Source organism: Cercospora kikuchii (assembly GCF_019650295.1).
Source record: "Cercospora kikuchii DNA, contig_00006, whole genome shotgun sequence".
Classification (NCBI taxonomy): Eukaryota; Fungi; Ascomycota; class Dothideomycetes; order Mycosphaerellales; family Mycosphaerellaceae; genus Cercospora; species Cercospora kikuchii.
Window position 1 is genome coordinate 933,137 of NW_025408587.1, and position 13,572 is coordinate 946,708.

At 53.7% G+C, this 13,572-nt stretch overlaps 7 protein-coding genes across 8 annotated transcripts; 4 read left to right on the plus strand and 3 right to left on the minus strand.

Moving 5' to 3' along the window:
- Positions 1 to 24: 24 nt before the first annotated feature.
- Positions 25 to 933, minus strand: CKM354_000929100 (uncharacterized protein; the record flags this gene model as incomplete). The annotated part of the gene is made up of 1 exon (XM_044804704.1): positions 25 to 933. The coding sequence occupies one exon, from the start codon at positions 931 to 933 to the stop codon at positions 25 to 27; it is 909 nt and encodes a 302-aa protein (XP_044660639.1).
- A 326-nt stretch (positions 934 to 1,259) lies between these two features.
- CKM354_000929200 (uncharacterized protein) lies at positions 1,260 to 1,767 on the plus strand (the record flags this gene model as incomplete). The annotated part of the gene is made up of 2 exons (XM_044804705.1): positions 1,260 to 1,342; positions 1,392 to 1,767. The coding sequence occupies 2 exons, from the start codon at positions 1,260 to 1,262 to the stop codon at positions 1,765 to 1,767; spliced, it is 459 nt and encodes a 152-aa protein (XP_044660640.1).
- A 433-nt stretch (positions 1,768 to 2,200) lies between these two features.
- On the minus strand, positions 2,201 to 4,183 carry CKM354_000929300 (ubiquitin-specific protease UBP1; the record flags this gene model as incomplete). Its single annotated transcript, XM_044804706.1, has 1 exon — positions 2,201 to 4,183. The coding sequence occupies one exon, from the start codon at positions 4,181 to 4,183 to the stop codon at positions 2,201 to 2,203; it is 1,983 nt and encodes a 660-aa protein (XP_044660641.1).
- Positions 4,184 to 4,415: 232 nt separating this feature from the next.
- On the plus strand, positions 4,416 to 5,008 carry CKM354_000929400 (uncharacterized protein; the record flags this gene model as incomplete). The annotated part of the gene is made up of 2 exons (XM_044804707.1): positions 4,416 to 4,446; positions 4,500 to 5,008. The coding sequence occupies 2 exons, from the start codon at positions 4,416 to 4,418 to the stop codon at positions 5,006 to 5,008; spliced, it is 540 nt and encodes a 179-aa protein (XP_044660642.1).
- Positions 5,009 to 6,816: 1,808 nt separating this feature from the next.
- Positions 6,817 to 8,910, plus strand: CKM354_000929500 (serine C-palmitoyltransferase LCB2; the record flags this gene model as incomplete). Its single annotated transcript, XM_044804708.1, has 1 exon — positions 6,817 to 8,910. The coding sequence occupies one exon, from the start codon at positions 6,817 to 6,819 to the stop codon at positions 8,908 to 8,910; it is 2,094 nt and encodes a 697-aa protein (XP_044660643.1).
- A 1,178-nt stretch (positions 8,911 to 10,088) lies between these two features.
- CKM354_000929600 (uncharacterized protein) lies at positions 10,089 to 11,846 on the plus strand (the record flags this gene model as incomplete). Its single annotated transcript, XM_044804709.1, has 1 exon — positions 10,089 to 11,846. The coding sequence occupies one exon, from the start codon at positions 10,089 to 10,091 to the stop codon at positions 11,844 to 11,846; it is 1,758 nt and encodes a 585-aa protein (XP_044660644.1).
- A 134-nt stretch (positions 11,847 to 11,980) lies between these two features.
- On the minus strand, positions 11,981 to 13,217 carry CKM354_000929700 (uncharacterized protein; the record flags this gene model as incomplete). 2 transcript variants are annotated; one of them, XM_044804711.1, is made up of 3 exons in its annotated part: positions 11,981 to 12,306; positions 12,364 to 12,555; positions 12,806 to 13,217. In XM_044804711.1, the coding sequence occupies 3 exons, from the start codon at positions 13,215 to 13,217 to the stop codon at positions 11,981 to 11,983; spliced, it is 930 nt and encodes a 309-aa protein (XP_044660646.1). The 2 variants fall into 2 exon arrangements, with proteins under 2 accessions (XP_044660646.1, XP_044660645.1); XM_044804710.1 differs by having other exon boundaries at positions 12,797 to 13,217.
- Between the last annotated feature and the right edge of the window lie 355 nt (positions 13,218 to 13,572).

Sequence of the window (13,572 nt, forward strand, 5' to 3'; positions counted from 1 at the left end):
GCTGAGAGAATAAGCCTCAGCGCTTCAGTGACTCAGATCATCCTGATATGACGCCCACTCTGGAGAGAACTCTTTGTCTACTGCCCGATTCAAGTCCTGCGAATTCGGTCCTCGACGCATTCGCCAAAGCCTGAAATACTCCTTCCATTCCTCTATAGCGATCCATTGGAGCAGATCCTCGATATGCTCGAGTGCTTCAGAGTTCAGCAACACTGCTCCCAGCTCATCCGCGACCATGATTGCATAGACTTCTCTTGAGGTCCCAATCTTCGTCCAGGCTACTGTAGGAAACGCATGCCTCCCCAATCTTGCGAATGCTGCCATACCAACCAATTCCAGCATGTAATTGACCTCATTTTTCGGAAACCATATCGCATCTGACATAGTGTCAGATGAATCTGGAATCAATTCCTCAAGTTCACCAGAGTGGGGACTAGTGATCGAAAAGATCGAAGGATTTGAGCGATGGTCGTGCATCGCACCGAGAGCGTTCAAGATCCCTGTGCTGAGGAGGATAGAGCAGTCATTGACATCATTCTTGTTGACGTGAAGTACGGCGTCGACAGTGACTGCGCTCGCCTGCGTGGTGAAGGTCAATGGTACATCGACGGCGTGTGTAGTGAACCCGACCGAGCCATCAGCCAGGATGAAATTCTTGTAGTCTTGACATGGCACGAGACCCATCTTTTCCACCACGCTTGGATTGATGTTTCCATGCCGTCCACTGCTCTCGTATCCAGAGTCGATGCAACACTTCGTGACCTTGGCCAGTCCATCGTTGAGGAACACACTGACTGTCGTGTAGTAGGATGGGTAGTGACCTCTTGCGTCACGCCTCCCGCGACATGGACGCTTGTGAGAAACGAAGTCGAAGGTTTCTTCCTCGCGACAGTGCTTGAGAGCAGTAGGACTGCTCTCAAACATGCGCCACATATTCCCTGGAAGCTGGAGTCGTGCAGGATGGTGTAGTACCTTTCTTCAATACTTGTGCGCGTTGTAGGGTGGTGTATTGTGGATGCAGCGGAGCAGCAGATGGATTGCGTTGCGCTGCAAAAGCTTGTGAAAGTAGAAGTGAAGTGAGGTCTGAAGCTTGGTATTCGTTTGCATGTGAAAGTCGCAGCCGCAGCCCACTTTCCGCCCCCCAGGCAGCCACCGCAGAGGCTTTAAAAAAATGTTTGCTGCTTCAAGAAGAGCTTTCACAACAACTCCAACCTGACCACAACTCGTTCAGCTGTTCCAAAACATCACCAGCAGCAACCATGACTGGCCGTTTCTATCCAGGCTTGACCCGCGGCACGCACAGCGGCCGCGGACGCGGGAACTTCAGTGGCAATGCTACGTCGTAAGCGAATCATGATGCATCATCGAATCTCCACTGACAGACAACGCAGCGCGAACGCAGTTCAGACCCCTTCGCTCATCAAGTGCCGCTCCTGCTCACAGCTCAAGGGCTGGCAGGCATTTTCAAATAGGCAACGCAACAAAGTCCTGGCTGCGCTGGCCAAAGACCCTGGTTTCGATCCCCAGGTCACCGCCATCGCCGACTGTTCCGAGGAGAACCGCACGAAATTCGAAGACAAGTGCAACAACTGCAAGAAGACCAAGGGCAAAGATTCGTTCAACAAGACGCAGTGGACGAACACCAGCAATGAAGATGGGGGCGAGTGCCTGCGCTGCCAACTCGGGGACCAGTACCAGCCCGGTGAACACGAAAGCGACATCGAGAATGATCGGGAGCGAAGCGAATCGGATGAAGACGACGAGTAGCCTTTCCGACGGCGAATGGGTTTCTCGACCAGAGCAGTAGCGGCCATGGTAGGATCACTTCGCCTTCTCAATGGATCGAACTCCGCTAATCAACTCATAGCCAATGCCTCGCTTGCGAGAGGTCGACTCCAAACCGGCAGAGGCTCCCTCTTAATTCATCATAGACCAAGAGTGGTAAGCTGCTCTATACTTTCAGACGCAGAAACTCCGCTGACCCTAGTCCGAGACACATCCTCTACAGCAGAAGACGCCTTGGGTCAGGAAACGGTACAGAGCGGACAGAGTTGGTCACGCATCGTGGGGCATCCCACATCACTGCTCACCAAGCTTGCATCGGCATTCTGAGCACCATAGAGAAGGCCGCCAGGCTTCATTACACATATCCAATCGTATAAGCTGGCAATGTGCCAGAACGATCTCACAAGCTTCTCTTTCATACACTCATCATCGAAGCCCGCTCCATGCCCAATCCATGTCTCATGTTCGTAGGGCTAGCCGTCTTCAGGACTGGCGAGACAGGCAGGGGCTGCTTGCCTGCAGGTAGGGGTAAAGGATCATCGAGCTCTACCTCTGAAGTGAAATCCGTGTCTGTGTCCGAGGCGACCGACTGTGCTGATGAATTGACAAGTGAGGGTGTAGCAGTTGGAGGCTGTGCATTAATCATGTCGTCCCAATCGGTCGCCTCATCGGGAGGTAAGGGCACAGCTGCAGCGTCGGTAAGGTCTTGACTCGGTATCGCAGGTACTCCATCGTCGATGCGCTCATAAAAGAGCATGAATGCGCCGCCCTGATCAAGCGCCTCCTCCTCTGTCACGGGATTAACGTCTTCGTCACTTAGTCGCCACCATTGCTCCTTTTCGTCGTTTTGCTGATATGGCTCGGCATCAGGTTCATCATCAGTCAATGGCGGGACACCAGGATGTTTTCGGTAACAAATATAGTGACCATTCTCATGCCGCCCATAATGCTGTACAACGGCGCTCAGTTTGAATGTGGCCGGCGAGCTTTCAGATTCGAGGAGCCACGGTCGTAAGTCTAAGAACCGGGGATATTGTACTTGCGCATAGTTCTTGCGTTGCATTCCTGTTCTTTCGTCGAAGACACTTCGGTTTATATGTATGACCAATGCCTGTGGCGCACGGCCAATGATGGCCTCTCGTCTTTTGATTGTACTTGCATAGGACTTGGAACTAATCTGACAATCTTGCTTGAGCGTCTTGTCCGAAAAGTCGTCCTCGTCAAGTGCTTTCTCGATCGCCTGCAACCGTTGAGCGATTTGACCTCGAAGCTCAGGTGGCAGCTCAATGATATTTTTCTCTGTACGCGCCGTCGAATCTTGGGCCTGGTCCACCTCGGCAGATTTGGGCAGCATCTTTTGTAGTTTCTCCGCGGCTTGTATGAGCGTGCAACTCCGACACTCCACGCCCTCGATATCTTCGCTCCTCGTGTAGTCTGTCAGACAATCTTCGAGGTCATAATGGAACGAGTTGCCCAAGGGTACCGTAAGGCAATTGAAAGGGATCATGGAATACCCTTCTGAGAACCCACATCTTGTGCACGACACTCGCTGGGCTGTCAGTCCTTCCAGTGGATTTCGCATGGCCACCGCTTGTGCTGCAGCCTCCGCGCTTTCCTGCTCCTTCCCCTTTTGGTCCCTCTCAAGGATCGCTTCTAGACCCGCAGGCTTCTCTTGCCTTTGCGCAAATGCTTTCTTCGCCTCTTTGTCCAGCTCGTCCATGACCTTTGAGAAATACTCCTGTGCGTCTTGCTGCTGCCAGCTACTCATATTTTTCAGCTTCGGGGGTGTCCAGATATGCTTTCCGTTATTTTCAGGATCTCGCAATTTCGCAATCATCTCCTGTAATGCGGTATTTGTGCTCGCGCTGGCGTCACTGTCCTCCGGCTCAGCTCTCCTTAGCCACTCTCTCAAACCCCCCTCTAGACTCGCCAGCGCTTGAAGTACGCTGTTCTGATAGCAACTGTTATCCCAGTTCCCCAAGCCAGACGGCGCATTCGAGCGCGCGGGTCGCATTCCGGCAGCCATGCTCAGCCTTCTCGACACGCCTCCCAGTCCTATCGCGTCTCCAGCAGGCAGTTTTTGCAGGATTGCATTACTTCCGATGCCTAACATTTTTCGCAGTGCTTCGCTTTTAGCAGCATGAGTTTGCGAAATCATGTCATTCGCTACCAGCTCTTGTCGGCGTGCGGTATCCAATAGCAGTCGTGCGGGTATGACATAGACAAGTGCGTTCCAGAGGAGCTCATGCGGCCTCAAGATGGCAAGGTCAAAATGCTGTATGGCGTAGTTGAGGCCAACTAATGCAATAATGGACCAGACGAAGTACGATGCAGCCGTGGGACGTGGGACGTCGTCGTAGTGTGGTTCACGGCGGTGGTAGCGGTAGCGGTCGTCCATAGCGTACGCTTCCGATGTGAGGCATCTGAGATGTCCAGCAAACGAGTAATTCTCGTGTGTGTTCGACTTGAAGATGTTGAGCTCGTGAACAAGTGTCTCGCGAATAGAAGGAACGACGTTGGTCAATCACATGCAGGTCTTGGCGTCTAATCGATAGCAGCTGCGGATTTCTTTGACCACCACGTCCAAGCTCCCACGCCCAGCACATTTTGCACTGTGCGAGGCCTTAGCGATGGCGAAAGTGCCAAAGGTCAAGAAGAAGGGTATGTGGCGAGGTGTCATGTTTGTCTGGTTGCTATGATCTAACTCTCACAAGGCGTTTCTGTCCATTCTCGCGCCGCTCGCCGTGGTGCTGAGCCTCCACGCAAAGATCTCGAGGCGATCAAGCCGCCTAAGGAAGAGAAAGACTATAAACCATGGCTACATAACGCGCAAAATGCTGGGATCCAGAAGAAGCAGAAAAAGAAGCAATTGACTACGGCGCAGAGGAAGCGGCAGGAGAAGGCATTGGAGAAGGCAGATGCAATTAGTGGCAAGCATGAGAAAAAGGTGGCTGACAGCAAAAGGAGAAGTGCGAGGACGCAAACTCGCGCGAAACAATGGGAGGAGCTGAACGAGCAAGCGGAGGCGGTGAAGCAAGCTCAAGAGGAGACGAAAAAGGCAGCGAAGCCGACAAAGGCTGGAGCGGCTGCGCAAGCAGTTGGAGACGAGGCCATGCCAGATACCCAAGTGCCGGTCGTGACAGAACAGACCACAGTGCCTGAGGGAGCACCTGGTTGGGCGTCGATGCATGCGCAAACAGAGGATTTTGACGAGATTACGTGAAGAGATGCTTCTTGGTATGAAGCATATCACCTGAGAATCAAGCCTGCACACGTCTCTCTGCTCAGCCACAGCTGGGACTATGGCGCTACAGTAAAGCTGTGCTGCGCAACAGAGCTGCGCCAGTCACACAGTGCCTGCAAGGTCCCGCCGCAGTCGAGCTCGTACAGTGCGGTGTGCACGCGGCAGCATATGGCTGTCGTGCCACGAGGAAGGAGGAAGGAGTAGTCTGCACAACACGAGTACGTGTGGGCATTGGCAGGAGCGTGGGAGGCATATGCAGCAGTGTAGCATAGAATGCGGTGTTGCGCAAGAATCGACATCAGACTCCATAACACGGCCGCAAATTTTCGACGTTTGTAAAGATTCTGCGTTCGGGTTTGATGCGGTGCGAGTACGAGAACAGAGCGGAATGGAAGTTGCACACCGAACCGAGATCAAAAAGTCGGGAGGCTCGGAGGTCGGTCAGTCGGCGAGACTTGCGATGCTAGTCCCAACGCCAGAGGTCGTTCAGAATTGCGATTGCGATCTGGAATCGAAGGTGCACAAAAGCGGTTGCCGCGCTGCATAACTGTCACAGTCTGGCTCCGCCCTACCGGACGGTTGCTACGGCCGTCTGATAGCACAGGAGGAAGCACACGCCAGAATCGAGCCCCTGGGAGGTGAAGTTCAGCTGTGCGCAGCGATCCGTTGGCTGGGGCGCTTGTGGTCCCCTAATCAATATGGGAAATTACAGTGACGGCAAGCACACCGATCCGGCTCCCGTTGGGCAATGGTCGATTAGTTCAGCTAGAGAAGAATGGGGCGTCGCGAGCAGTCGCAAAAGGCCCGCCATCGCTCTCCTTGAATATTATCACATTCACTGCTGCATTTCTCTTACACTTGTGCGGTCATTGTCATCTCGCAGCGCGGCATCGCCGATACAGCCCACACACGACACTCTAGCTTCGCGACACTCGACCACGCGATTTGGGTTCGGCATTGGAAAGCTTGGTGCCAGGCAGCTCTAGTGCGTCATTGACCGGCGTCGACAGCAGGGCATCTGAGCTGGTTGTTGTTGTTGTTGGAGCAGGGCGAGATCAGAAGCGTGAAGACGGGCGCGGCAGACGACGGCAGCTGAGGCGCAGGCATTGCTGCAGACGGATTCGGACGAGTGCCAGGCTGCGGATCGCACGGAATGACGGCGTAGGACAGACATCGAGGTGAGTGCATATAATCTGACTGCCCCGATCGCCGCCCCCGAATGTGCGGCAGCATACACCACGACAACCTGGACACTGCGAGGCAGCAGAGAGAGCGCGCTGGCCAACACATTGCGATCGCCATCTTCGATACGCAGCGGCGAGACTTCGCCGACCACGCTTGGCACGCAGCGCGTCAGGAACAGCCTTGCGCGGTTCTGCGTGAAACAGTCTTTGACATCACCGCAACGCACACGACAACCCAGGAGACATTGGCACCGTCCTGCTTTCTTGCCGTCGGTCAGCAGTGACGTTCCTTCACTCTGCTGCGCGACTACCACATTCCCTCCGACGACTGCACGTTCCCTTGGACTAGAACTACCCACGCGACTCCTGCTGTTGGCACTTGGCCCTCACACCCTTCGCTCCTTGCCACTCCATCTCCCGCGCCGCTAGTATACCACCACGAGTCCTGCGAACAACCTACACACGCGCCACATCCACCTCTCGCCCACCAGGACTCCGCTCGCCGCCATTGCTGGACTGCGGCGTGTCCGCCACCACATTCTACAGCACGAGCGTGCGCCCATAGAATTCACCAACTAATCATAATTCCCCCAAACAGACGCAATGCCTGCCATACGCGCCATCAAGCCTTTTGCTTCCTCGCCCACCCTCACCGAGACGGTCCTTTCTGAGAAGGAACCCATCCGTCTGGAAACCCGCGACACGACCACCACGAACCCACCCACGAAGACCGGCGGCATCCGCTTCGTACGGCCCAAATTCTCTCTTCCTTTTACCACATCGCCCAAAAACGCGAGAACACAGACTGCGTCTGAGCCAGCAGTACCGCAGGATCAGCTCAAGCCACCGCACGTGGTGCAGTTCAGGCCACCGAGCCCGCAAATACCCACACTCAGTCTGCCAACCATCAACTTGACAACGGCAACGGGGGAGAAGAGCAAGATGGAGGATCTGCCAAAGCCTCTCACACTGTTCCAGCCACCGACGCCTGCAGAAGCACGACGCATTGCGCGACAGCACGCAGCATTCGGTCCGCTAGGGTCAAAACAGCACTTGTACTCTTCGAGATTCGTCGGAACCGAGTTTCCGGAGCCCATTGAGGATGAGCCGCCGTACTACTTCCTGATCACCACATACATTTCATACCTGATTTTGATCATCTTTGGACACGTACGGGACTTTTTTGGCAAGCGCTTCAAGCCAGACCAATACAAACAGCTGAGGGAGCACGACGGATACGCTCCGCTCAACAGCGACTTTGACAACTTCTACATCCGACGACTGCAGCTCCGAATCAACGATTGCTTCCGGAGGCCAGTGACTGGAGTCCCCGGCCGATTCATCACACTCCTCGACCGTACGAGCGATGACCACAACTTGTCATTCAAGCTCACGGGCACCACAACCCAGACACTGAACATGTCATCCTACAACTACCTCGGATTCGCACAGTCGGAAGGAGAGTGCGCCGACGAGGCGGAGCGCATCTTGAAGAAGTACGGCATTTCCTACTGCTCGCCGCGAGGAGATGTCGGCACTTCTGATCTGCACGTTGATGTCGAGAGGCAGGTTGCTGAATTCGTGGGCAAGGAGGCGGCCACAATCTACTCCATGGGCTTCGTGACCAATGCTACAATCTTCCCGGCTCTTGTTGGCAAAGGCTGTCTCCTCATCTCCGATCAGCTCAACCACTCATCCATCCGATTCGGTGCCAGACTCAGCGGTGCCGTCATTGATATGTTCAAGCACAACGACATGGCCGATCTCGAGCGTCTCCTTCGTGAGCGGATTTCCCAAGGACAGCCACGCACTCACCGACCCTGGAGAAAAATCTTGGTTGCAGTCGAAGGTCTGTACAGTATGGAGGGCACCATGTGCAACCTCCCTGGTCTCGTGGCACTGAAGAAGCAGTACAAGTTCAACCTCTACGTCGACGAGGCACACTCGATTGGAGCGCTCGGTCCTCGTGGCCGTGGCGTCTGTGATTACTTCGGCATTGACACCGCGGAGATCGACATCTTGATGGGCACATTCACCAAGTCTTTCGGCGCGAATGGAGGCTACATTTGCAGTGACAAAGCGATTATTGACAAGATCCGAGTGACGAATGCCGGTACCATCTACGGAGAATGTCCAACTCCCGCAGTCCTGGCCCAGATCAGCTCCAGTTTGAGGATCATTGCTGGCCAGCTTGCACCTGGTCAGGGAGAGGAGCGCTTGCAACGATTGGCATTCAACTCCCGATACCTTCGCCTCGGATTGAAGCGTCTGGGATTCATTGTCTACGGCCACGACGACTCGCCTATCATTCCGCTCCTGCTCTATCATCCAGCCAAGATCCCAGCCTTCTCGCACGAGATGCTGAAGCGAAAGATTGCTATCGTCGTCGTTGGATACCCTGCTACACCTCTCATCTCATCACGGGCACGCTTCTGTGTATCTGCTGCGCACACCAAGGACGATCTCGATCGGTTGTTGATGGCATGCGACCAGGCTGGCGATGTTCTGCAGCTCAAGTTTAGCTCTGGTGTTGCCGGTGGCCAAGAACCTATCCCAGATGGCTTGACCAACAAGGAGGAGATGGAGGTCCGCTCATGTCTGGAAGCCGGAGGGCAACCTGCAGTCGTTGCACCACGATGGAAAGTCCAGGATGTCATCGCACGTGGCGTTGCCGACGTTAAGCAGCCACTGCGCTGAGGAGTGAAAAAACATTTGGAGGACAGGAATAGAAGAATCGATTCGTTTCACCTATCATGAATTTGGGTATTCGATCAAGGCGTTTCATGGTGCGAAGGGGCGTCGTCCGAGAAGTATAGAGAGGGCCTGCAACAACCTCCCAAAGCAATATCGGGAAGTGCGGCCACGCCAAACCATACAACACCGCTCAGGTGGCATGCAACGATACAAACGGACAGAGATACCATTGAAGACCAGCGGCTGGCCGACCGCTTGGTCAGGAGGAGGCATGTGCCCTGCCACGTTCAAGCAGAGGCAGAAGGAGGCAAGACAGAGGTGGAGAGTCGGCTGCCTAATTCATAATGTGTACATATTCCCATTCTGGCGCAGAGCATTAGCATTGATGAGAGGCGGAGTAGATGAACGACGCGGGAGAACGGGTGGGGAGGAAGAAATGAAATGAAATCATCTCAAAACTCCACCTCCATGTTTCACGTTTCATTCCGTGATGAGTGATGGTTTCGGAATTGTGCACACTGATCGCTGATGAGTAGTTCGCAAGGTAAGATGAGGACTTCAATTTATTAGAGGCTACGGGTGAAGCCTATATGAATTCTAACATGAAATCATCGATCACGGCTTTAAGATTGAAACAAACTGCTAATGTACACAATTCCCATCAGTGTGAGCTCCTGAGTGAGACAGCCGAGACGATGCTTTGTAGTCAGTTCAGCCATGAGCTCCAGAGAGGAGGTCCCGTCAGGTCAAGTCGTCTGAAGCGCAGGAACGAGCGGAAATGCCTCTGGTTCGTGTTTGTGAGCATGGCATGGCTCACTAAGCGGACACTGTTGAGGTCGTGCAGGTCAAGATGAACGTTGATGCATGTGTTAGCCTCGTCAGGCGAGTGGTCGAGCCGTGGTTCAGACATTGTTGGCATGAGCAGCTCGAAACAACTTCGTCTTCTTTTACCCTTCCACGATGAGCGATGAACGGTGGTAACTTGTGTAGTAATCTGCATCGCCAAGGAACAAAGCGTCAGGTCAGGCGAGGCTGAAAGTCGGCTGCTGACCGGAGCGACGTGATCAACCCAAGCCGTGTTGCTCGGTCTATTCTCAAACACAGCACTGCCAACCACCGCCGCCATTCCTGCACGCTCCTACACATCGTCTCGACAATGCTCCTTGTCCGAAGACGCCCTGATGCCGGCGCACGATCCGCCATCCTCGAGGACAAGCTCAATAGGTAGCGCTGCCTCCGAGCAGAAGCAGCACATCAACAACAATGCCGCTCTGCGCGGCGCGACACTGGCATTCGGTCGCCAACCGCCGCAACCTCGAGCGAAGCCGAAGACAACAGTAGGAGCTGGTGCGGGAAGTCATGGCGCAATGGCTGCAGCGGCGAGTGTCAGGGGGAGAGATGCTGAGCAGAGTCCAAGTCGCGCGTTCACGCGAGCTCCACTGTCACTACCGGGATCATCGGATGAGAGCGTCAATGCTGGCATGCCGACTGGGCCGATGGTTGTTTCGCAGCTGTCGAACACGAGCAGGAATGGGCAACAAGACCGGCGTACGGTGCAGGCATCAGCGCCTTCACAATCTCAGCAGGCTGCTGTGCTGGCAGCAGCTCGTGCGAAGCCAGCCGCACCCACAAAGGATGTGCGACAAGCGGCGCGTAATGCTGAGAGACCCGTCGTAAATCTGAAGCCTAGGCAGTATAGTGAGGGACACCAAGAAACTGCTTCGGAGTTGACAGACCGACCAACTGATTCGACACCAATCGCGCCTACAACCTCTCTCGTGCACCTGTTCGAGGAACGGTCGAGAGCTGCTGCATCTCCGGCAGAGAGATCCGAGCCTGCTGTGATCAAGCCAAGCCAGGACCTACCGCTGAGGAGCCCCAAGCCTGTCCGATCGGGTGGTATTACCTCCATGATACAGTTGGAGCTGGAACAGCGGGACCAGAAGGAGAATTCAGAAACTATGCCAAGCCGAGACACTTCTCCAGCTAGCCAGCACAATGGGCAAGCACGCCCTTCGCCTGGTGATCGATTGAAGTCGCATACCGACACCAAGCGAAGACCGCAACCTTCGCCCTCGCCATCACGCCCCAGTGCAACACAGTCGATCCCAATCAGGCAGCTTCCGTCCCCGCGACCAATGAGTGCACAGTCAACAGGAATATCTGTCTCTTCAATGCGCTCGCATTTGTCCATACCTGCTCAGTTCAATGCTGCCAATCCTCGCAAGTCGACTCCACTGCGGACTGGAGACGAATTAGCAAATGCCCTTGTTGCCTCAAGTCTAGCATCATCTCGGGCCCCCAGTCCCACACGTTTAGAACCGCCTCCAGTGCCGACACGAAGAAGAAAAGGCCACGGTTCCAAGTTTTCCTTCTCTAGAACTCCGAGCCCAACGAAGAATGGCATGTTACAGACGCTTCGCAAACAAGACAGCTCATCCTCTACAGACTCTGAAGATGACAGTCACCCTTATAGAAAACACCATAAACGCCGACTAGTCCGCAAGCATCCGCACAAACACCACGAAGGCGACCGGAAACGCTGGCGCGAGATCGTCACTGAACGAGAACGGAAACGATATGAAGGTGTATGGGCCGCAAACCGAGGTCTTTATTGCTCTCTCACTCCAGAAGAGCAAAATCTTTTCCGAACGCAACCTTCAAATCCTCGGACATCGGAGGTCAAAACTGCAATCAATGATTCCGTATCCAACATTGTTGCGCGAGATATTTGGAAACGATCACGTTTGCCAGAAAATATTCTGGAGCTGGTCTGGAGTCTTGTCGATACTGATCAGGTCGGAAGGCTATGTAAAGAGGAGTTTGTGGTGGGCATGTGGTTGATTGATCAGAGATTAAAAGGGAGGAAACTCCCCAGTAAAGTATCAGATTCTGTTTGGGCGTCGGTGAGGAGTATTGGGCTCAAAGTGAGGAAATGAGAAGATTCAGCGCCATGTTGTATAGTAGAGGCGGCACAGTCTGATTCGACATTTCGCGCTGCAGAAGGAAGCATTAGACAATGATACTCAGGTATATATTGTACAGACATGCATTCAAGGAGCTGTGAGTTTCCTCAAATCATCAACCTCATCTTTAACAAATCTCTCTCGACAATTTCGTCTTTTCTCTTCTCCAACTCTTCTACGTCCCACGTCACGTCCAAGTACCGCCCATTCAACCACTCCTTTCTCTCTCCGCCCACCAACCAGACCAACCACGCCCCTGCGAGATCTACATTCTCGGTGGACCACTCTTTCGCACTCTCTGGAAAGCCTTCGGGGACGACTTCAGGCCAGACAGCACCAGGATGGATCGCAGCAGAGAAGACTCCTTGGTCGGAGTAGGCCTCTGCTACTCGTTGGGAGAGACGGTTTGTGGCGAGGGCGGTAAGGGAGAAGCCTGCGGTAATTTGTGTTAGCAACGCAACCAGATCAAGAGGAGAAAATCAATACTGACCGAGCGGCCCCGAAACATGCGATCCGATGCTAGAGACGTTGATTATACTCTTCGCTGGACGAGAATTCTTGAGTATAAGAGGCAAGAGATGTTTCGTCATGTAGAATCTTCCCAAGAGATTCACTTGATTTGGCCCCTCAATCTGAGAAGTGTCGATTTCACCGAGTTTGGCGAACATGCTGGCATTGGTGCCTATTGTACGATCGTTAGTTCTGATTGATCGAACAATTCTAGCCCGTCTGCTCAACCAGACTCGTGCATAACCGCGGATGCCTCTGAATGCAACTACCTCTGAAGGCAACCACACGTCGCTAAGCCGATCAGCAAAGCTTCCCATAGGTCGAGAGCCAATCTGGTTAGGCGCTTGTGCTCAGAGGTCGTTGCATTCAGAGGTATCCACGATCGGATTCTACAAAGAAAAATACCAACTTACCAATGATACCCGCATTATTCACCAACAAGTCCAAAGACCCGCCCTCGAACTCCTTCTCTACAGCCTCGCGAATTCTGATCGCAGACTGTTCTTCGCCGTTATCAGCCTCGACGCAGACAACTTTCAACTCGTCGTTACCGTTGCCTTTCGACAACTCCGAACAGGCCTGTTTCGTTGCTTCGAGATCTTTCGCTTTACGAGCAGTCAACAAAAGACCAGTAGCTCCCGCTGAAGCAAAAGCTTTGGCGATGCCGGCTCCGATTCCTCGACTGGCGCCTGTGATGACAGCGACGAAGGGCTTTGGAAGCTTGTGACCAGCGGGAAGGGCGAGGTTGGAGGGAATATGCCCCGCGTGGTGGGGGCCTCGGGGTACGAAAGTGCTGCCAGACCAGGGAGGGAAGGAAAGGATGTAGTCAGCCATGATATCAAAGTGTTGTCGGGTGTGAAGTGGTTTTGTATCGTTTTGTCCCAGTGTTGAGCTCACAGTCAGTCGGTGGTAGCTGAGGAAGATGTAGAGCTCAAGAATCTGTGATCGATCAGTGCTATTATATACCTGGATCCTGTCTGAGCATCTGAGCAAGAAAGAGGAGTAGTGTAACATTACTTCAGCTATCTGCATACTGCATTCAGCATTAGTTGCCATGATCGGCATAGACTACTTCGCAATTCGTAACTTCAGTTTGAGTTCTTCAGCTCTCGAAGGATTCACGGACTGCGACGCTAGACTCCTTCCGGTATGCAGATTGCTGCATGTACCTTAAGTCCAGCAGTATGCC